General features: G+C 43.9%; 1 protein-coding gene across 2 annotated transcripts in view; it reads right to left on the bottom strand.

Moving 5' to 3' along the window:
• The window catches only part of PAMR1 (peptidase domain containing associated with muscle regeneration 1), a 54,091-nt gene that overhangs the window by 13,290 nt on the left and 17,711 nt on the right, over positions 1 to 23,090 (bottom strand). For both annotated transcript variants that reach the window (XM_080983273.1, XM_080983274.1), the window contains exons 3-6: positions 22,554 to 22,682; positions 14,693 to 14,807; positions 13,371 to 13,588; positions 10,514 to 10,621 (exon numbers count right to left, since the gene is read on the bottom strand). In XM_080983273.1, coding sequence (XP_080839399.1) covers positions 10,514 to 10,621; positions 13,371 to 13,588; positions 14,693 to 14,807; positions 22,554 to 22,682 — 570 coding nt within the window. The remainder of the gene's footprint in view (positions 1 to 10,513; positions 10,622 to 13,370; positions 13,589 to 14,692; positions 14,808 to 22,553; positions 22,683 to 23,090) is intronic.

Genomic DNA, 23,090 nt, shown 5'->3' with positions numbered 1-23,090 from the left:
CTGTCTCTCTAGAGCAGGCATAGGCAAACTCGGCCCTCCAGATGTTTTGAGACTACAATTCCCATCATCCCTGAACACTGGTCTTGTTAGCTAGGGATCATGGGAGTTGTAGTCCCAAAACATCAGGAGGGCCGAGTTTGCCTATGCCTGCTCTAGAACAAGCATAGGGCAAGGCTACCTGGAAAACAAATGCTTCCATGTGTGGCAAATGTGTGTTTGAGGCACCTCCATCACACTTTTGAATGTCTGTCTTCACGCACACTTGGACAGTATTCCTCACTCATGCCTCGTACACAACATGGAAGGGAATCTTGTAGTGGTCACCGAGCCTCACAGTATATTTTCATCCATGGATTTAGAGTTCTGGTTTGAGCAAAACATCCTTTTCTGCAGTTATCCCAACAGCCAGGAATCACCAGAATAAAGCAATGATGTAATCCCAGCAGCAATGAAAATCTTTTCATGCCCTTCCAGCCAAGTGGAACCCACCCCAATGTCTTCCAGTTCCATGCGTCTGTGAATGAGACAGTAACTATGTGAAAGTATGCTTGGGTCAGCCACTGGGATGTATTCATCCGGAGGCAATTTGGAGGCTGTTGCTTACAACTAGCCACTTGATCTTTATCAGCATTGTTCGAATCCCTTAGAAATCTGTGTCTTTGGATACAACCTTTCTGGTTATTTGGTTAACCCATTTAATTATAGAACTGAACTCGTTTGCATATAAGACTGGGCTGAATGAAAACTATAAACGTCCCCATCAAACTTCACCTTCTCGCTCTATGCTTCTATCATTAATATTGTGAACAGGTTCCAGAAGGTATCCCTTGGTAAGCACATAGGGAACACCACAATAAATAGCTCTTAAAAGGAAGATTGTGGGGCTGAATAAAGGATGGTATTTTCTTTAAATAATAATAAAATAACAATAAACCAAATCTGTATCCTGCCCTTTCCCCACTTAGCTCAGGATAGCCTGGCTGAGACATTACTGGGCTGTTTTGTTTTGGGCTGTAATTGTTTTGGTACATCTACAAATATCAGGATTACCCCAACCCTGCCAATCACTCCCAATCACAGCTAATCAATATTTTGTTGTTATGGAGTAAGGTTGCATGTGATTAGGAAGTATCCTGGCAATGCTATGAGTTATTATGACTTTATTGAATTGTATTCATTGTTTTGATGAAGTTGTTGTTGTTTGCTTCAAATGCTACTGTGTTTGGTATTATAAGTGACTGCAATTATGTGTGTGTTTTAAAGCTCATGTGGTTATTGTAAGCTGCTTTGAGCTCAACATCTGCTGTTGGGAAAGCGGAATACATGTATAAAATCAAATCAACCCTCTGAGATGCACAAGTGGTGTCATTTTGGTTGTGCATCAATCCACGTTTGCAGAATGCATTTGTCATTAGTATAAAGGATTTAGGGTGGGGGGAGTGATTAGGAGAGGGGAGCAACATCCCTAGCTGAAATAACCCTGAGGTGACATTATTGAAACACCCCATACTAGACAGACTGCAGTTTGGCTGCTTTGTTTGGAAGCAACAGACACTTCTGAAGACATGAGCCCCTTACAACAATCCAATCAGGACATAACCTGAATAACCACGGCCAGATCCAGTTCCTTGGTTGGGGCATCAACAGAATTGCTACAAGTATGTACCTTTTCCTACCAATAATATTTAAGCCAACAGCTGAAGTTCATTAATAATCACAGCAACAATAGAAATAATGCAAATATGTGGAGGGAAGCCACCATATGCCTTAATTCAAGGTGACATGGTGAGTCAGTAGCAGAGCTGTGAAAGCTGAATTTTCCCCTCTGCATTGTTCTGCAATTCCAAATACAGAATTGGAGCCTAACCTTCCTGACCGCCAACACACACACGCGCACGCGTGCACACACACACACACACACACACACACACACACAGTTTGCCTAATGACATTTCCATCAGCCTGCATGATTTGCCACAGTTTCAGTAATTCTGCCCTGCTTTCCTTTTCAACAAATTCATCTCCCAGATTGCAACGTGATATATTAAGCAATATACCTTATGTTGCATTTTGCAATGCCAAGAGGTCATCAAATTTTATTTCACTCTGAAGATTTCAGGAGCAACCTTGGCTGTCATTTTCAGAGTCCACGCATCCTTGTTCTCAGCTCATGGATGAGAAGCTCAAAAGGAAAGGGATTAAGTAGGACCTCCATTACACGTTGCTTGGTCTTTGAGGTACTGGTCTCAGGGCAGCAGTCAGGACATAGGAAGTTGTCATATACTGTACTGAGTCAAGTCAGACCACTGGCCAATCTAGCTCAGTATCAGGAGTGCCAGCTTGGCCCCATGACTGTGGATGCACAGGGTCATGGGTGCCATGTAGTGCATGGCCCTGGAGCCAAAATTTGTGGATGCCCAGCCCCTTCATGGGGAATTTTGTGGGTGCTTGGGCACCCAGGGCCCCAGGGAGCTGGCACCTATGCTCAGTATTGTCAGCAATGACTGACAATGGGTCTCCAGAGTTTCAGACAGGAGGCACTACAGAGGAGGATTTAGGGCAGTGCAGCCAAAGAGGATGCTTTCTCAGACCCCGGTAGGCTTGTCCAGCTTTGGGAAGGAGGTGTGAGGGGTGTGACAGGGTCCTAGAGTCCTCCTTCCTCCTTCCCAAAGCCGGGCAAGCACCCCTCAGCTACCACTTCATTGATGTCAGCAGGTAGATGGTGTGTATTGAATTTGCACTTAATGCTCCCTACTTCTCAATCCTGTTTGTAGATAAAAGGTAGAGGGACCCCTGACCATTAGGTCCAGTCGTGGCCGACTCTGGAGTTGCAGCACTCATCTCGCTTTATTGGCCGAGGGAGTGGGTGTACAGCTTCCGGGTCATGTGGCCAGCATGACTAAGCTGCTTCTGGCGAACCAGAGCAGCGCATGGAAACGCCGTTTACCTTCCTGCTGGAGCGGTACCTATTTATCTACTTGCACTTTGACATGCTTTCGAACTGCTAGGTTGGCAGGAGCAGGGACTGAGCAACAGGAGCTCACCCCGTTGCAGGGATTCGAACTGCCGACCTTCTGATTGGCCAGTCCTAGGCTCTGTGGTTTAACCCACAATGCCACCCGCGTCCCTGTTTGTGGATAGCGCACCTCTATATGCATTGCTTGGGAATTCAGTCTGATAACTTCACTAGTATATAATGAACGATTGCATTCTGAAAAGGTTGATATGGTGGGAATGAGATGCTGTGTGAAATGTATGCAAAATGTAGACCAGTAGGGCGATATATTTTTGGAACATTTCAAAGTGCCTTTGGCAGGGCATGCCAGTGGCGTAGCGTGGGTTGTCAGCACCCGGGGCAAGGCAAGTAATTTGCGCCCCCTAACCAGGTAGCCAGGTAGGGGCAGAGAGCTGCGAGTGCGAGCGCACCCCCCCAGATGTTGCGCCAGGTGCGGCTGGCCCCCCCTGCACCCCCACGCCACGCCACTGGGGCATGCCACTAATCCTCACAGATTTGGCATGTGATTTATTCCCTACCACACACTGTGAATCCCTGACAGCGCAATCCTATACTTTTCTGCTCAGGTGAGTCCCATTGAGGTTTACATTCACGTAATTCTTGCAGTCTAATCCTATATACATCTTTTCAGAAGTAAACCCCATTGCTTTCAATAGGGCTTGTTCCCAGGTGTATATAGGATTTCAGCCTTATTCATTTTTTTAAACAAACAAACAAAAAGATTTTCCTCTGTCCAGTATTAGGAAGGCATGTTCAATATTGGCACTCAGTAATTTCAGGTAATCACATGAACATCTCCCCTTTATCAGTGCAGCAACATCATAGCAGTAGTCTCACAATACTGACTCCGTAAAGATTATTTTCTCTCTTTAAAACAAACAAACCAGAAACAACAACCATGTTCAATACCCTACAGAGAGCAGCTGTTTCTACTTCTCCTGCTGCCAGAGGCTGAGAGGGTGTCCCTTTTAAACACATGAGTCAGTCGGCAAAGACAAGGAAGCCCTGAAGAACTGTCTTTCTGAAAACCTTGTGTGTGGCTGAGCAATGGCAGTGGGCAGGAGTCAAGCACAGGGGAAGGACCAAGAGAGCATTTTCACAGGCCTATCCTGGAAAAAAGAGGTGATGCTGGAACGATCGAGGAGCTGCTAGTGATAGCACAGTACACCACAGTTTAGCTCAATGGAGCACCCTTCATTAGGATGCGGGAGAAGTGTCAAACGGCTGGCAAGGGAGACTGGGAAGCCGTAAAGAAATGGAAGTTGGATCTAAGCAATGAATTCCCCATTCAATACAAGATCCCAGCATTTACTCAAGGACTTGAGCTTGCTGGGCTTTGTTTCAGACAAAGGTGACAGGAAGTCTCAGAGCAAAAAGGGGTCAGAGTCCCTCGCTTAGAAGGCCAGCAATTCCCTGGGAGGCCCACTGAGCCAGAATGCTCTGCACCCCCTGAGAGGAACACAGTACACAACTTGAAAGGGGGGAGGGGAGGGGAGGGGGGAAAACCATTTCTAGCCTGGTCAAAGAGAGGCTGAGCAAGGATAGGACTGTATTCCACATATACATAACAGGGGTTAATAAAGCACCGGGGTGGGGTGGGGGAAGAGAGCATTTATGCTAAAGTTTTCCAAAACTTTGGCTACTTACAGCCTAAGTGTCCAATCCGACTGTGGGTGGAGTTTGTTAAATTGCTAGGAAAATACTTTGGGTTGGATTCAGACTTCAGCTGCATACACACAGCTGCTTTCCCAATGTTAGAAAAAGGCACTTCCGGAAAAATACCAAAATATAGTAGAAATGTAGCTCTCATTTCCGTGTTATTTACTTCCGGAAAAAAAATATCCATTTGTAAATAACTTTGAAATGAAAGCTAAACCTGCACTATATTCCACTGTATTTCCAGAAGTGGCTTTTATGTCAAGTGAAATCTAAAAGATAATTAAGAGTTAGGAAAACAGGAAAATGGAATAAACGACTGTGTGAATGCACCCTTTGTCATTATTATTATTTTTTTAAAATAATCTTTATTGCTTTTAAAACTTACAAGAAAAGAAAAAGGAAGAAAATAGGCGAAAGAAAAAGACAAAACAGAACAGAGAAGGAAAAAAAGAGAGAGAAAAGAAAAACAATACAATAAACAATACAAAACACAACCTTAACACATTAACCTAAACAAAGCAAAAAAACAACAATTTAAAAACATATACCATACCATTTCATTACTCTATCTTTCATTCCCTTATTTCATTGACCTCCTCTCACCTCCCTTTTTGTATTCCACTTCTATTACTTGTTTCAGCAATTCCTTTCCATCTTTCTCTATTTTTATCATTATGAATATCTTAACATATTTTGTACCTTATTTTCCATTAATACTGAAATAATTATACCTAACTCCTTATAACATTTCTGCTAAAGCCATAAAATTTCATTCCAACAATTTTCTAACACTCATTAAATTTACAATATTTCTATATATAAACTTTAAACTTTCCCAATCTTCTACCACCATCTCTTCTCCCTGGTCTCGGATTCTGCCAGTCATTTCCGTCCATTCCATATAGTTCATCAACCTGGAGATCTTCTGTCCGAGGCTCTTAAATCTTTTCCAAGTCCCTTCTGCAGTTTTTCTTCATATTCTTTGATACTGAGGGTGCTGAAGCGCAGGTCTTAGGGGGGCAACGATCCAACCATGCCCCCATTCCCTCTCGACAGACCAACCAACTCTCCACAGCTAAAACCAGTGTACATACAATGTCTCAAATCATGTTTCAAGGCTCCTCCAGATCCAAAGGCCCCCACAACTCCAATCACCTCCTCACCCAGATTCAGGACCCAAGGGTCAGTAAATCTCTGCTTGAAAGAGTCTATCCAACCTTCCTTCTTCAAGCCAAGCAGGGCTCCAATCTTCAAATTCTGACTTTTTCTATATTCATTCATAAAAGGCCTCCACTTATAGTCCTCAGTTTGCCTCTGTAAAACTGGGGCTTCCACTTGTATTATTTTAGGTTTAACAACACCAACGTTCTCCTTCGTCTTCTCCCCAGTTTGTCCTGTCAAGGTAGGTTCCTGTGTCAAATCCTGAACAATTTCTGTATTAATGGTCACTTTTTGTTCCAAATTAGTCACTTTTTGTCCCAAGTTCTCAAGTTTGGTATTCATAGCGTCCGTCTTCTTGTGGAGCTGTTCCAACGAATAACTTATCTTACATAATACAGTCACTAAGGCTCCTTCTGTCAACATTCTTAAAGTCCAAGGTCAATCTCTATTTCACACAGTTCTTATCTTGCGACTGGAAAAACCCCAGCTCCACTCTTGTAACAGTTTCAAAAGCTCCCTCTAGAGGGAAACAGTCTCCACTTGTATCAATCCTTTCAAACACAATTTAAACTATAAAGTTAGTTTCTTTTCCCACTTTTTAAACGCAGATGAGTACAATGGAAACAATATATTTCTCTTATTGCTAGCCGTCAAAAAAACGTCACTCTTTCTGGCAGCCCGTTTCCAGGTTCGGAGCAGTGGTAATTTGGTTTTTCACTTTCTCCTGCAGGCTCACTAGGTCCAAAATTTCCCCCCTCTTCTCCTGCTTCCAAGGGGGGTTTAATAGTTTTAACCGATGGAGATTTAATCCTTTACAAAAATAAACTTTCCAAGGCTTTAACTTGCAACTTCTTTGCTTCAATCTGTTTACAAAAAAGGAAGGCGGACTTCCTGTTTAGAACCTTCCCGTTTCGATGCCAAATTAATGAATTTAAGAATCTAATTTTCCGTTCTACTCATGGGTAGTTGTTTAGAATCCAATTGTCCACAGGAAAAAGTCAGCGCTCTCCGGCAACAGCGATGCGGCTTCACTCCGTGAAAGAAGCAGTCAATTCGAAGCACCGCGCCACTCACCCCACTTCGCTCCGGATCCCCAAATCAGGGTTTCCCCGCGAGTAGGGGAGGCGCAAAGGGTGCCAGCCGAATCCCAAGTTCACAGGCTTCTCCCGCCTGTGATTTCAGTGGGTCTCCGCCTTCGCCGTGGCGGTCAGACCCTAATTTCCGCGGAGCAAATTCCTCCCGATCGGAGGAACTCCGCCATTGCCTGGAGGCGCCAACCCGGAAGTCCCCTTTGTCATACTTAAACACACTGAAATCAATGGGACTAACTTAGATCTGGAGTCAACTTTTGCTTGGGAGCCTGGCAGGTGGGGTTTGTGTTAATAGTCACGGTCCAGCTGATATATCTGTAGGTGGAGGGGTCCTACTGGTAAGTTTGGCAAACAGTCCTGTACTCTTCTCTTATCCTTCCTCAGGCTGTCCAGCAGGGGTTCAAACAAAGAGCAGAACAACACAGGCCTTGTCCACACACACATTTAATGTGCATTTGCAGCTCCTTCCCCACTGCAAAGAATTTGTACCTCATCCTCCTGATGCTCCCCTTCACCAGTTCCCTTACCACTTCTTCCAATTTATATTTAGAACTGTTTTGAATTTGCAGCTGCTCAGTCCACATACGGTTGCACTAGCCAACTGTGCCAGCAACTTTCCATCTTGTTGCAGCCCTTTAAGCACCAGTTTAGTGCACTTTAGTTATAAATTACAAAGCCCATTGTCTGGCTATAATGATAATGGAGACAGACGAGATCTAGCTGCAGCGTCTAATAGTTTTCTTTTACATCTAGGGATTGAGGCTGGTGGGCTAATTAGGATGAAAATTAGCCCATCCAATTTGCTCTATTAATAAAGGACTGTGCATCACTTGAATAAGGGGGTGGGGAGAATTCATTGAGATCCGTCCGTAACGCTAACTATTCATGCAATTTAATTTGACAGAAGTTTAGTAAGCACAGAGAAGAATCAGGGGAACCCAGTGCTTTTTTTCTGGAGGGACGCATACCCCTAAACATTTTGTGAAACTAACAGGAGAAGAAACTATTTTAGAAAATGTTTAGCTTCTTCTCTAGCATGGTGAATCATCAGTTCTGTTGCTACCCCTGATGGCAGCCTGATTTCCTGTCACGGTGTTTCCTGAGTCTCAGACGGAAGCGAGCATTTAATGTGTGAAGCAGTGTGGAATGTGGATGTGTGGTGTTTTACTTATGAAAGTTTGGCCTCATTGAGGAGTAGTATTTCAATATGAGTAATGCATGTTCTTTGTACTTTTGTCCATTTACTGTATTTATTTTCCCCAATTTGAACTATAACATGGGGGTTTACTTGAGTCAAAATGAGAGTACCCCTAAACATTTTTTAAGAAAAAAAAAGCACTGGGTGAACCAATATTGCATATGCATTACAAGAGGATGGAGATAACACCTAAGAGTGGTGGGAAGATAGACAATTCCCTAATTCCTCAAATCCACGACCAGGATGATAGCACTGGAAAATTAACAATGCAAAGTTAAGCCATTTCAGTTGTATGATCTCTAGGAGAACTCTTCCATTTAGGGTGATATTGTAAAGGTGTCCTCTGCATTCTGAAGCCCTATCTGCTGAGGTAATGCAAATACCTGTGAAGCAGGACCCAATCCACCTACTGCAACTCAACCACTTTGCTTGAAGGGACAGCATCCCAAAAGGATTCCCTTGCAGTCATTGTCCTACTGCCCTTCACCCCAGCTGAAGTTCGTAGGTGGGGAAATTCCTGGGTCAGCTATGGGGCTGGTTGTGCCATCAATAGGGTGTGTAATACTTGACTGAAGGCATATAATATCCAACATATGGATGACCTCCCCTGTGTTGCCTCTGTCCTCCTCATGTCCGTGCCCTATTTCAGTCCTCTCACTGGCAGAGTATTTCGCCAGCATATCCTGGGCCATTCTGTCAGGATGTCTGCCAGGACAGCAGTTCAGCTAGCACAGTGATCTTCATGCAAACCCTATAGCCCCTCAGCCAATGGATCGTCAGTATATAAGATTCTGCCCTCAATTTTCTCATTCCAAAAGCACTTCTTTTTGTCTGTCAGGAAACAGTCTCTCATATCAGCAGGATCTGCCTAGAGAAAAGCTACAGTATATCCGCTTCTTTCAAAGACATGGAATAAAAATGTTCCTGGCTTAGTTTTGAAAGCATTAAGGCAGACAGAAATAATTTTAGGTTCATGATTCTCCTCTGTGTATCAAAATAAAGTTGGGACTGTTTACCTATGTACTACCCAGGAAAAAAATGTTCAGGCTTTGTTTGGTAATACCGAAGGAAATTTTAAAAATGTGTGCCAGGAGTGAATTTTAACAAAAACTGCTATAATTCTAAGACATGGGTAGGCAAACTAAAGCCCGGGGGCCGGATCCGGCCCAATCACCTTCTAAATCCAGCCCGCGGACAGTCTGAGAATCAGCATGTTTTTACATGAGTAGAATGTGTCCTTTTATTTAAAATGTATCTCTTGGTTATTTGTGGGGCCTGTCTGGTGTTTTTACATGAGTAGAAAGTGTGTTTTTATTTAAAATGCATCTCTGGGTTATCTGTGGGGCATAGGAATTTGTTCATTCCCCCCCTCAAAAAAAATGTAGTCTGGCCCCCCACAAGGTCTGAGGGACAGTTTACCGGCCCCCTGCTGAAAAAGTTTGCTGACCCCTGTTCTAAGATCTTTAGAATTTAGATAGCTGGGGGGCACACCTCAAGTCTTTTAGCATCTTATAAAACAGGATGATCAATATATTACCCTCCCCCCCATGTTCTTTTGTATAAGTCATGAGGTATTCATGTTCTTCATTAAAAATGCACTCCTTTATAGAGAATGGTATTATTTAAAATAATACATAGCTATACCCTATTTCAAGGGTTTCAACCTTTTTGGCCTGTTGGCACAACTGAAATTTTGAGAAGGTGTCATAGGTCCCAGTCACAAAATGGCTGCTGTGGGGAACTGGCAATGACAGTCACATCTAAAAGCAGAAAAGCAGATAAGAGCACAAAATGATGGTCCCACTCGCCTGACAAATTGGCCTGCAGGTGGCGGGGGTGTGGGGAACTGGCCTACCAGGTAGAAAAGCTTCCCCACCCCAACTTAGCATTATGCATGAACCCTGCCCAGCAGTTTACAAACTTTGGCTTGTTTTAATCAAGCACTCTTGCTTAAGCATGGTTTGTTGGGCAACCCCATCTCAGTTGTTCACCACAGTACAAAGGTACAAGGCAAGGGCAGTTAGAAAACAAGGCAAACTTTGGAGAAGCAAGCCATCTGTGGGACAACTCATGCTTAAATTGAGGTTTGTTAAGTAAACCATGGCTTAGTTTTATGTGTGGACCAGGCTATTCTTTCTTCAGCACCTTCCAAAGCGTTATTCTTGTTATTGTTATTATCATTATTAGCCATTGTGTGCCAGTTATCAGACTCCATCAGCCTGCTGGCCTGTGTTCCTTTGGGAAGAAGAGCAGGATATAAATTTTAAACAAACAAACAAACAAATAAAATATTCTGTATAGCAATGCTAAGCATTAAGTGAAAACACAATAATTCAAATCAAGCTCATGTACATTCACATTCACAGGCATAGGGATGTATGTACTCACAGCTTTCACAGCGGTTCCCAGTATAGCCAGCAAGGCAAGCACATTTGTAGCCACCAATTTTATCTAGGATGCAGGTTCCGTCATTCAGGCATGGAGAGGAAGAACAAGCTGGAAAAAAGTATAAGGAGGACCATAAAACAGCTTCCTTCACCTCTTTCATCTCTTATATGCACAGCCATCCCGGTGTGAAAAACATTTGTAAGAGAACGTATTTTCAGTGAATGTTCCTGTTTTTAAGTGGTAATATAGACCTGTGCTGTGAAGAAAATCATTTTAAAAGTTCTTCCATTTACCAGAACTTCTGACCTGACTAAGCCTTATTCTTCATGGTGAACAATATTTTTCTCAAAGACAGGGCATAGGCAGAGTGGCCTTATCTTCGCAAATAATCTAAACCTGGAACTAAAAAAGCACAATAGACACCCCTGTGGTTTTCATATAGATCACCTGAACTTCCTTTGCCACCTGGCCCCCAAGGAACTTAGGACACAGCCAAGACTTGACCCATTATGATTTCGGAAGACTAGAAATAAATGGGCAGGAAAGAAGCCATGGAGAAGGAAAACTGTACAACCCACAGAGTTGCAATTACAGCAGAAGACCCTGCAGAGACCAAAGGATTATGAAATGTCAGTGAAGAGATATACATGGGCAGCGAGAGATCTGAGCAGGGGCTTAATAAAGCTGATGTAAGCAGGCGGTTCCCAGCAACAGAAGTGCCAAAAGTTGAAAAACAAATCTCCCCAAATGAAACTCTATAACAGCATACTTTATAGTTTCTACAATGATTAATAAAACCACCCCTTTTTATTTTCCTTAGTTGCAAAGACCCTCAGGCAGCCTGATCCTAAACATGAACCCTCATATGTTAGCTCCATTCACTTCAATGGGACTCCTGGTAAGAATGCTTAGGATTGTGGTCCTAGCCAAGGGTATCACCTGATCCCTTCTGGGCCACTGCACAGTCTTTAAGTGCTACAACCTGTTCTTAGCAATAAACAGGAGGACAGCCAAGGAAACTCTGTTCATCTTGTTACACCGATCTCGGCTACCCCTTGAGGTTTTTGTCCAGAGAAGGATTTCACACTGCTATATCTTGTTAAATTTGTGCTGCCAGAGGTCTCCATCCCACAGTCCCCCCCCCCCCAAGCCTCTTCACTCCCCATGCAAATCACATTCTTTCCCATAAACAGTGTCAGCGGCCTTGCAAAAGAGAGCGTTTTAAAAGCTTTTCATTTCAGCTGCACATTAGGCCAGGACAGACTCACAATAAGGCACACAATAAAGCTTCCTTCTAAAAACTGTAAGCCCTCCATATCCCACTCTGCATAGATTACCACTGTAGCAACCACCCAATCTCTAAATAATTGCTGCTAAAAATGGGGCGGAAAGAAAAGTAGATGGCAGCAGCAGAATACTAAAAGGCTCCCGCTGAGCGGAGGAAACAAGATCCATTCATTCTGCCCCGTATGGAATACGTTAGTCCCATGAGTGTGGGAGGCCTTGCTGCAACATACCCCACACCAAGTTCAATTTCACAGAGCTGACTCTTGTTTTTCCTTTTTCCTTTTTTTTAATAGGCTGCTTAATTAACACAGTGCTACTTATAGCAACTCCTGTGATGGTACTCTTTGCACTTCATGCCATAACGAAAAGAGAAATCATGATACAGAAGATCAACCAGTAAGTAAGTTGTCCAGTCTGAAGTGATAACCCCCAGTGGACTGAGAGTCAGACTTGGGAAGGTAGAAGCCCATGGTGAAAGCCATATGCAACATTCCAACTCTAACATCCAACATTCCAACTCTACAGTTCTATGATCCTTACCAAGAACTTAGTCTCTGGGCTCTTCAAGATGACCTGTTTATTGAACATTCATCCTGATTTGCTCACATAATGCTTATATGGAAGCTAGACTATGTCTGGTCTTTATTGAGCATCCTTTTTGATTGGTTTATGAGGTAGTTATCCTATTTGCTTGTGGGATATTTTGGTGTCTCCCCATTAATCATCCATACCTTAAAGTGCATTTCCCCATCACTTTCCTAACTGCAGAAAGTCTGTTATTTTTAAGTGGATTTGTTGTGCCAAGGCAACAGAGCACTTTGTTCCACTGTAATGCTGCCAACCTAAATTTCCGGCACGTGCTTGAATCCCTTGCACAAAGTCTGGACACACCCTTTGACAAGTAACTATTCCTCAGGCTCAATTTCCCTCCAACCTACCCTTCCCCACAAACCCACAAACCTTAGAGCTGGAAGGGGGGGGGAAGAGGGCAGGGACTTGGAACAGCCTGGCATAGCTTTATGCACCATATATAGAGGGGAGAAATCTCAGAGGCAATCATAATCATCTAATCCCCCCTTTGTTAATTCACTGTTTTATGGCCCCATAGCAGTAAGGTTCTAACTCCTGAGATCAATTTTCAAAGGAATCTACAACTACATACATATGGAGAGCTAAGGATTCAGAAAGGGCTTATCCACACTTACTTTTGCTCCACATTTCTAGACACAGGTCTGGGCTTTCCAGGTCCATGTCTGCATGCTTTTTCTTTTGCTCCGAATTGCCATTTACTCCAATTCAACAGTAAATATTGGGTTTTCCTAGGGAAAGCAGCAGGGCAAAAGGTAACCGTGGATGAGCCCTAAATTAGTCACATGAACAGCAAGGGGCAATCTTGCGAGTAGAATGAAACAGGACCATATTTCACACTCATTGGATTTTTTCCCTTCCAAATCATGTGGCTAAACCACTGCAAGGGATATAGTCACACAATTACTTCAATAACTCAAGACTTTTCTTTTCACCCAGGTAGCTGTTGGGCATGCATTTTATACTTTTTCATCCTACTTACCTGTAATTTCTTCAAAGACGGCATGAAACCCATCAAAGTTCTTGGAACCATCTGAATGGAAGAGAACATGGAGAGAAGGCCCTGTGCTTCGGATTGGGAGAGGCCTGTCATTCCCACAGAAACGCTTAATTATCCTGCTATCAATGCTGTCCCCATCTCGGATCTCCACATAATCATACTGGCACATGTAGTCAAACTCCAGACTCAGCATAGCAAACCTTGGACACAAAAGGGGTGGAGTTTTTTTTGACAAATTCAGATGCCAAAATTTGTCTGTATTTCTAAATTACTTCTGTGCTCCTAAATGAGAGAAACAAGCCTCCCACCAAAGCTCTTCCTTTACACCTTCCATTTCACAAGATAGCCTTCAAAGATAGCCTTTGCTACTGGCAAAGGCTTCCCACATGACTTAGGCAAGTAAGCAGACACTCCTCTGGGTGGGCTGAGTTTGTAACCAGTCCTGTGGCCCTAACACTATGCCACTGCCCTGTCCTATCCCCATCCAAGCAATGCCAATGTTGGGAGGGTGGCTGCACCCCATCAACCACACCACTACAGTTGAAAACCCCTGCACTGCTGCAGTAAGGTTTCCCACTTACTCTGCCCCATGCCCCTGTGTGGGACCCTTTAAAGGCCGAGATAAATTGTGATGCTTTGAGCATTCAGTCAGGAATGCTCATAAACTCCAGTGCTCCTGGTGGGACGCATAACAGCAGGATCAAGGTGGACACAATCTTCCATGCAACCTGACCCTGACCTCATGCATCCCACACAAGTGATATAGCATCACATTCCTGCTGGAGATGCGGAGACTTGAATCCCCAGTCTATTCCTCAGTGGGAAAAGGATTCTGAGAGGACGCACAGTTGCTGCCTCCCTCTTTGCTTCTTCACAGGTAAGTTTTCTTGGGGCCAGGCACAGGGAATCACTTATCTCCTTAAAGATAACCTAACACCATATGCAAACAGCATGCTCACTGCATAATTTCTGACACAGAAAAAGAAATACAGCCAGGGTTTTATTTATCCAGCCGGAACTAGCTGGAATTCAGTTCTGGCACCTCTCAGGTAATCACCATTGCCATTCTAAAAGAATGAGGGAGGCATTCCAACACCTACTTTTCTAGAAAAATAGCACTGAATACAGCCATTTTTAGTTCATTAATTATGATTAATGTTAATGGTTGGGGGAGCAGAAAAACTCCACTGGAAATCCCTCTAGGTTCCAGGGTTGAAATACTAGCCTGATGGCTGAACACGCCTTAAATATGTACATAAACTTGAAAAGAAGGATCTGTATGCTGAAATGCATCTCTCACCTACCTTAACTCAACAACAAAACCAGGTTTAGCATGAATAGTCCACTCACAGCGGGCATTCAGTGGATAACTCTCCAACAAGATCTGACCCTTGGAAGCCTGCAGAACCTGACCACATCCTGAAGGGCAGGGAAAGAAGAAGAAGATTTATATTAGGCTCTGTGAGGGAACACAGACTCAGAAATAGCTCAGAGCTAAATGGACCAGTGGTGCAACTCAAGATAAGGCAGCTTCATATGCTCATATGTCCTAATCTGTGAGACTGAGGTGTATTCAAACCAGGATCTGAAACTATGGCTTGTTGAGCTGACTAAGTTAAAAGCAGCTTCCTATGTCCACCTGGACAGCCACAATATATAGATGGTGAGCCTTCTGTTCAATGTGATGGGTCAGAAGCAGTGTCTGCACCACCTCCTAACTTATAGGAAACTACACTGGGAAATCAAAAACGATTGCCCAAGGTAGAATTTAAATCTATTATTTTAGCACTGGTTGGTAATAGAATACAGTTGTGCTCTTCCACAGCTCCTGGTTATTTCAGCTTCCTGGGCAGATTGTTCCCATTGGTAAATAGTGGGATTCATTGGCATTTTGACGTTATGTCTAGGTATCAGGTATCAAAGCCTTGGCATGGCCATATTACTAGCCTCTACAACATCTTCCATGTTGTTGCTGGAAAAACATTTGGCATGCACCCAAGTATTAGGACTTCGATATGTGGCAAGACAATCTCACAAGTGTGCCCCCATAGGTTGAGACTCAGGTAAACTATCAATCCACATTAGATTTGTTCAGAACTTCTCATCTGTGTGTTCCCTGGATGAACGGGAGGAGAGGATTTGCTCAGTGGCCCCACTTCCAAACCCTCTATGTCAGCAAACTTTTTGAGCAAGGATGCCAGTCCACTGTCCCTCAGACCTTGTGGGGAGCTGGACTACATTGGGGGGGGGGGAATGAACGAATTCCTATGCCCCACAAATAACCCAGAGATGCATTTTAAATAAAAGCACACATTCTACTCGTGTAAAAACACTAGGCAGGCCCCACAAATAACCCAGAGATGCATTTTAAATAAAAGAACACATTCTACTCATGTAAAAACACGCTGATTCCCGGACCATCCACGGGCCAGATTTAGAAGGCGATTGGGCCGGATCCAGCCCCTGGGCCTTAGTTTGCCTACCCATGCTCTACGTGTTCAGAGAAGATGTTGCAAGGGAGATCTGAATGAACCACAGTTTTTAGGGTTGTAGGCAGGCTCACTGTATTTCCCATGTGTGCGGGGGGATGAACAGTGGCCTGAAAAAGCTCAGCCCATGAATGGTGCAGCTTTGTCACATCCAGCAACATGCCATGTGCCATAGCATGATATTTCCTCTTTCCTGCAAGACTCTACAGTGTTAAGACTTGTCCGTTCTAATAAAAGAAAAAAAATCTCCTTTTGTCAGTTTACCCTCAATTACCCTCAATTAAGTGCACTCTGATGAAACGGAAAACAAGCTCGGAGGGGTTCATCATAAGTGTTTCGTTCCACACCAGGGCTTGTTGGTTCCTGATGTGAAAGGCTGGAGAATTAATTACTTTGCCCCCATGGCTGTCATTAAGATGCTATTGGGATATGCCAGGATCTGCCGCAACGTACATGATAATGCAGCTTCCCACAGTGGAGAGAGGAAACCTTGCCCTGTTGCTGGCTCCTACCTCAAAACAACCTGAGACAAAGCTGCAGGAAACCTTCTTCAGAAGGATTGACAAGGTCCTTGAATCACCTCAGAGAACATTCCCCTTTCGTTACAAGGGGGCTTTTGAGTTGCCTTTGTTGCTCTTGCCTTTTGACGAGAAAGAACTGGTGCAAAGAGATGTTGGCGTGCCGGGAATACTGAGTGCACCTTTCTCGGGAGAACATTACGGTCTGAACTTGCAGAAATTCCTGCCAAGGAAATAGGACTGGCCAACAAAGCAGGTGGTCCAGAGGCTAAAGAGAGAGCCATTCAAAGAGTGGCCCCAAAGAAACAGGCTCATATTTGCCACAAACTTTTGCATGAAGCATAGCTGTGGTGAGATGTGGATCTTCCATTTCCCTCCGCCATCTCAAGCTCTCTCAGGAGAGGTTTGTAATGCCCTGCCACCTCTCTCTCAACAAACGATTGAGCAACCAGCTCCACCATTTCCACTCAAAGGGATCTTTTCTCTCTTGCCGAAGCCTGAAGAAGAAGAGAAAGACCTGGAAAGTTCTCAAGAATAATTTACACCCACAATGGCAAATCCTGGCAAATACTTCCTTGCTTCTGAGGAGCGGAGAGGGAGGGAAGAGTGAGAAAAGAATCCATTTTGGAAGACTGTCAGCACCACTGTGCCATCTGAAAAGGAGGGAAAACTGTTTTCTGGGACACACAAAAATTCTTGCTTGAGGCAAGAGAGAGAGAGAGAGAGAGAGAGAGAGAGAGAGAGAATATGATCGTTTATTCCTTTCAATAATTGTAATTTACATTCTATGTTTATTTAAGGTCACCTGAGAAAATTCATGGGCAGATAGATATCAAGAGGGGTGGTGATTATTATTATTTCACACAATCCATAAATAATTTATGGGGTCCACTGCCTCAAAATGACTTAGGTGACTTAAAAAACAACAACCCTATCAATGTGTATTATCCTCTATGGCTATATGGGAACTCTTGTTAAGAGGTAAATATGCCTTATTTTCCACTATGTCCACTAGGACTTTGCTCTTCCACCAGACCATATGCATCTGATTCATTTGTATAGTCTTACATAGAATATGTAAGCCAATCACACTGCCCATGGTTTTCTCCCACTTTTGATGGGTCCAGAGCCAAGTCTCACCCAGTCTATTGCCTGGCGTCATTCAGGGTGCCCCTATGCATACTTAAAGAATGGAATCAGAGTTGGAAGGGGCGCCACATATCATACAGTTTATTTTTTTATTTTATTTTTTAAATAATCTTTATTAAAGTTTCAAAAGGTTACAAAATAACAAAAAACACAAAAAAATAACACAAAAGACAACATAAAAAAAAATTCCACCTTTTAAGTCTCATTTTCAATAACTTCTTTTCATGACTTCCCCACGCCTCCCCTTATTGTATTCCAACTCCGATTGTTTATTCAAGCAAGTTTTTATCCTTAATGTCCTAATCATGATTTATTAATTTACTTAACCATAACTTGTTAATATGATTCTTTATAATAATTTTAAACCTTGATTCATTATTATCCATTAATTTAGTTTGTTTAGCAATTTTTCGAATATATACCTTAATCATACATAAAAAGAGAAAAAAAAGAGATATAAAAACAAATAAGAAAATACCTTCCCTAAGATTGTCCCTAATTCCCATCCACAGATTCCCCATTCTTATAATAATAAAGAACATATAGTTTTACACTGCAAAATAAAAATCAGGCCCCCTTTGGACTTCTAAACCCCACCCTTCTCTTCCCGGTTTCAATCCCAAACCAAAGTCCAATTAGTCCGTCTTTTTAGCCTGGTGACCTTACGTCCGAGGCTCTCGAATCTCTCTCAGTCCCTTTCAGCCGGCTTCTTCGAAAGTCTTTCATATTGAACACCCCAGGTCGAGGAAGTACCTTCTCCATGCTAACCATATTTCTTCCAGCAAGGCCTACTTGTTTAGAGGTGGAGCTCCAACTCTGTTTCTTAAGTCTATGTGTCCCAAATAATCCAGTTTTCATCTTAGTCAAATTGAAATTCTTCTTGGCAAGTCTCCGGCTCTCTTTTATCTTCTGTAACTTTTCAGCCACCCCTTCTTTCTGCTCCTCCTGTTCAGCTGATGTCTTAATCTTTGGTTTCTTTTCTTGTCCAGCTGCCTGTGTTTTGAGCATCAAGTCCCTTTCCAACTCAGTAGGTATATTTTCTGTTGACTTCGGTTTTGTAGGACTTGTAGACAAAACATGGCCTTGCTCGATCATCTCTTGCAGCTTTCCCATGAGAAAAATAAGCTCTTGCAAGTCAGCTCGTATTTCCCGACCTAGTTCCATTCTTGTAATATCCAAGAATCCCCTCTAGAGGGATTCTGGTTACTTAGTATTCTTTTCCCTTCCGATCCAAAAGTCAGGTTTATTTGTATCAGTCTTTCTTTACTTTCAATATTTTGTAGCAGTATAGCCGGTTAAAGTTTAAGCTTTGATTTTTCCAGCTTTGACAGCTAATTTGACAGCTGTCAAAAGTTTTCTATAAATCCTCTGCAGGCTCTTTTCACGGGTTACTCCCGGGCTTGAGAAAGGTGGTACTTAGTCCAAACAATTAAACTCTTGTCCTCCGGCACATTAGCTTAGTCCTTTAAATCTGTGGAATTTATATCTTTTATCCAATCACCCCAATTCTTCTCGCAACCTTAGTTGACAGCTCCTTGCTTCAAACTGTTTACAATAAGGGGGGGCGGACTTCCCTTTTTTTTTCACCTCCCCCGCTCGTGCCGAATTCAAAATCAAATTATTTGTAATCCAATTTCCAAATTACTCACGGGTTGTTGTTCTTGATTTTAAGTCCAAATTTTAATAGGAAGAAGTCAGCGCTCTCCGACAAATGGCATGCGGCTTCGCTCGGCAGGGGAAGCAGAAGACTCACAGCACCACGCCGCTCCCCGGCACCCATTCCGTAGCCTTTAAAAAGGCTCCTTCACGAGTCGGGAGGGCGCTAACGATGCCCGCCGAGTCACCATGTCCACGGGCTCCTATGCCCGTGGTTTTTAAGGGTCCCCGTGTCGCCGGCACGGCAAGACCCAGCCCCTGTCGAGCCGATTCCCTCCGGAGCTCGGAGGGAATCCGCCATTAGCCGATCGCGCTAACCCGGAAGTCCATCACATATCATATAGTTTAACCCCCTGCAATGCAGGAATCTCAACTAAAGCATCCATGACAGATGGCCATCCAACCTCTGCTTAAAAACCACCAAGGAAGGAAAGCCCAGAACCTCCTTAGGGAGCCTGTTCGAACAGCCCTTACCGTAAAAAAGTTCTTCTTGATGTTTAATTAGAATCTGACATGCTCTCTACACTGTTGTGAGGAACATAAAATGCTGCCTTACGCAGACTGCTGATCCAGCTGTAGACACTGTCTTGCCTACAATGACTAGCACTGGCTCTCTGGAGTTTCAGACAGAAAACCTTTCCCAGCCCTGCCTGCAGATGCTCGGGATTAAACTGCAAAGCAGATACTCTATCACTGAGCTACAGCCCTTCTAGATAGTGCTGAACTACAACTCCCATCTGGGACCATTGGCCCAGAGCTGAGGCCCAACCACCCATGCTCCCTAAATAGCCCTAAATCTGTTCTGGGAGGTTGGAGGGAACCCACAGAAGAGATTTACCTGCCCTGAGGCCTGTGGGTATAGGGCGGCATATAAATTCAATGAAATAATAATAATAATAATAATAATAATAATAATAATAACAACAACAACAATAATAGGTGCACAGAGGTAGGAGCAGGGAAAGTCCTGTTGCACAAGCAGACCTTGTTCCCCGTGCACATACCCCATATATTGCTACACTGAATTTCACTCATATTTCTAGGAACTCCGCTTCTCTCTCCCCCTGTCCCCGTTTCAGCCATAGCCACTACAGTGGTACCTCGGGTTACAGACACTTCAGGTTACAGACTCCGCTAACCCAGAAATAGTACCTCGGGTTAAGAACTTTGCTTCAGGATGAGAACAGAAATCGGGCGGCGGCAGTGCGGTGGCAGCAGCTAAAGTGGAGCTTCAGGTTATGAACAGTTTCAGGTTAAGAACGGACCTCCAGAATAAGTTAAGTTCTTAACCCGAGGTACCACTGTACTAACCAACACAGACTGCTATGTCCGCAAAAGCAGGATGTCCATTAATGTGGTGTGAAACTCAGGCTGTGAAACTCATAAAAAACTGCAGCAAAGCACACATCACAAACAAATACTGGTGGAAGAAGGAGGAGGAAGAGGAGAAGAAACACACACATACACACACACACACACACACACCCCTGGCTGGGTTTCCCCAGCCACTCTGGGCGGCTCCCAACAGAATATTAAAAACACGATAAAACACCAAACATTAAAAACTTCCCTAAACAGGGCTGCCTTCAGATGTCTTCTAAAAGTCAGGTACCGTATTTTGCGCCCCATAGGACGCACTGGCCCATAAGGCGCACCTAGTTTTTTGGGGGGGAAATAAAGAAAAAAAGAATAATTCCCCCCCCCCCAGGCACGGGGCTGGGGCGGGGGAAGCCCGAGCTTCCCCCGACCCCAGCCCCCAGAACAGGCTGCTTTGCGCAAGCCGTGGGAGCCCTCCCACGGCTTGCGCAGAGCTACCCGAAGCCCCGGCGCGACTGCTGAGCGCGCCGGGGCTTCGGGATAAGAGGCAGCTCTGCGCAAGCCGGGGGAGGGCTCCCGCGGCTTGCGCAGAGTTTCCTGAAGCCTGGAGAGCAAGAGGGGTCGGTGTGCACCAACCCCTCTTGCTCTCCAGGCTTCAGCGAATGCCTGCATTCGCCCCATAGGACGGACACACATTTCCCCTTCCTTTTTGGAGGGGGAAAAGTGCGTCCTATAGGGCGAAAAATATGGTAGTTTATTTCCTTGACATCTGATGGGAGGGCGTTCCACAGAGCGGGTGCCACTACCGAGAAGGCCCTCTGTCTGGTTCCCTGTAACCTCTCTTCTTGCAGGGAGGGAACTGCCAGAAGGCCCTTGGCACTGGACCTCAGTGTCCGGGCTGAACGATGGGGGTGGAGACGCTCCTTCAGGTATACTGGGCCGAGGCTGTTTAGGGCTTTAAAGGTCAGCACCAACACTTTGAATTGTGTTCAGAAATTTACTGGAAGCCAATGTAGGTCTTTCAGGACTGGTGTTATGTTGTCTCGGTGGCCGCTCCCAGTCACCAGTCTAGCTGCCGCATTATGAGCTTGGCACATAGTTGATGGCCACCACTGCCTCTTGTGGCAGCAAACCCCACAGTTTAGCTATGCGCTGTGTGAAGAAGGGCTTTCTATTGCTTGTCCAGAGTCTTCCAGTATTCAACTTCATGAGAACTCCATGAGTTCTGGTGTTACGAGAGGGAGGGAGAAAAACTTTTCTCCATTGCATGCATAATATTATACTTTTCTATCATGTCACCTCTTACTCACCTTTTCTCTAAATTAAAAAAACAAACACTGTCATGTTTTGTTTCCTCATACATTTAGCTTAATGATGAGTTTTCCCATTGATCCATAATAGTGCATATGCCTGGGTGGAAAGGAATCACTCTTTTTATATATTAATAATGCCTTTTTCATGGAAGAGCTTCTGAGCACCACCTTCTGGATAGATTGAGGTACTACAGTAATTTGTACACTGGAAATCCTTTTTTAAAAAGCAAGGTTACCTAGTCTCCCCTATAGCCTTGAAGATATTTAAAGAACTTGACCCCTCACAACCTCTATTCCACATTGTGTCATTTCCTGCAAATATGATACAAACAAGTAAAGTACTGCCAGGCAGTGACTACTGGTTTTTGACACATGGTTGCAATGGAATGTTTATTGCATTTGCCGTTAACTGTTTTATATTGATGGCTTGCTTTGCTGTGACCTTAAATGTTGCAATATTCATATAACTAAACTGGATTATTTGTTGAATTGTTGCAGGTGGGATTCAACTAAATCGTTGCATCACCCATTCATGGCTCCCACCTTATCCAATATTCTGAACTGTGTCGGCCATGGCAAGGATCTGCATCCTGTCCTGGATAAGTAGCTCTTTGGACCTAGCCATGCATCTCCTTGATTTCCACTGTATTCAGTCTTCCCTCCGCCATATTTGAAGCAGTACCCTTTCTCCTATTGGGGAACATGTCTCTTAACAATACTCACTCATGCAATCTCCTCCATACCAGCCTGCTCTGCATTCTGCGCAGTAGATGCCCTTGATGTAGAAGTTGTCTAGCGTTCCTCCCCAGGATCCATTGCGACAGGACTTACAGTTTTCAAAAATCATACAGCCTAAAAAGAAGAGAAAAACCATCTGGTGGGTGGAAGGCTATGTTCAGTTTTTTTCTGGATGGGGAATGACATTCAGAGAACATTTCTGGTCTGATTGAACAGACCTTGGTTTGGAAAGTGCTCTGAACCACATATATGTGATTTGTTTGTGTCCCCCTGAACCCTCCTAAACCGGTTCTGGTCTTATCCCCAAGCCTTCAGTGTGGATTATGGGACACAGCAGGATGCATGTGGGGAAAGGAGAGGGAAATCCCTTTATTCTAGCACAAGAATTAACTGAATACTGCCCAATATCTCTGAACATTTAGCACTGTGTTTGAACATTCATAATCTGTATCTCAGTCTCACAGAACAGTTGGAATCTCACAAACGCACCTGGCTTTTATGTCAAAAATACAGCACTGCACA

Source organism: Podarcis pityusensis (assembly GCF_964106645.2).
Source record: "Podarcis pityusensis genome assembly, chromosome: 1".
Taxonomy (NCBI): domain Eukaryota; kingdom Metazoa; phylum Chordata; class Lepidosauria; order Squamata; family Lacertidae; genus Podarcis; species Podarcis pityusensis.
The sequence above is the reverse complement of the archived record's forward strand: the minus strand, read 5'-3'. Positions and strand labels throughout refer to the sequence as shown.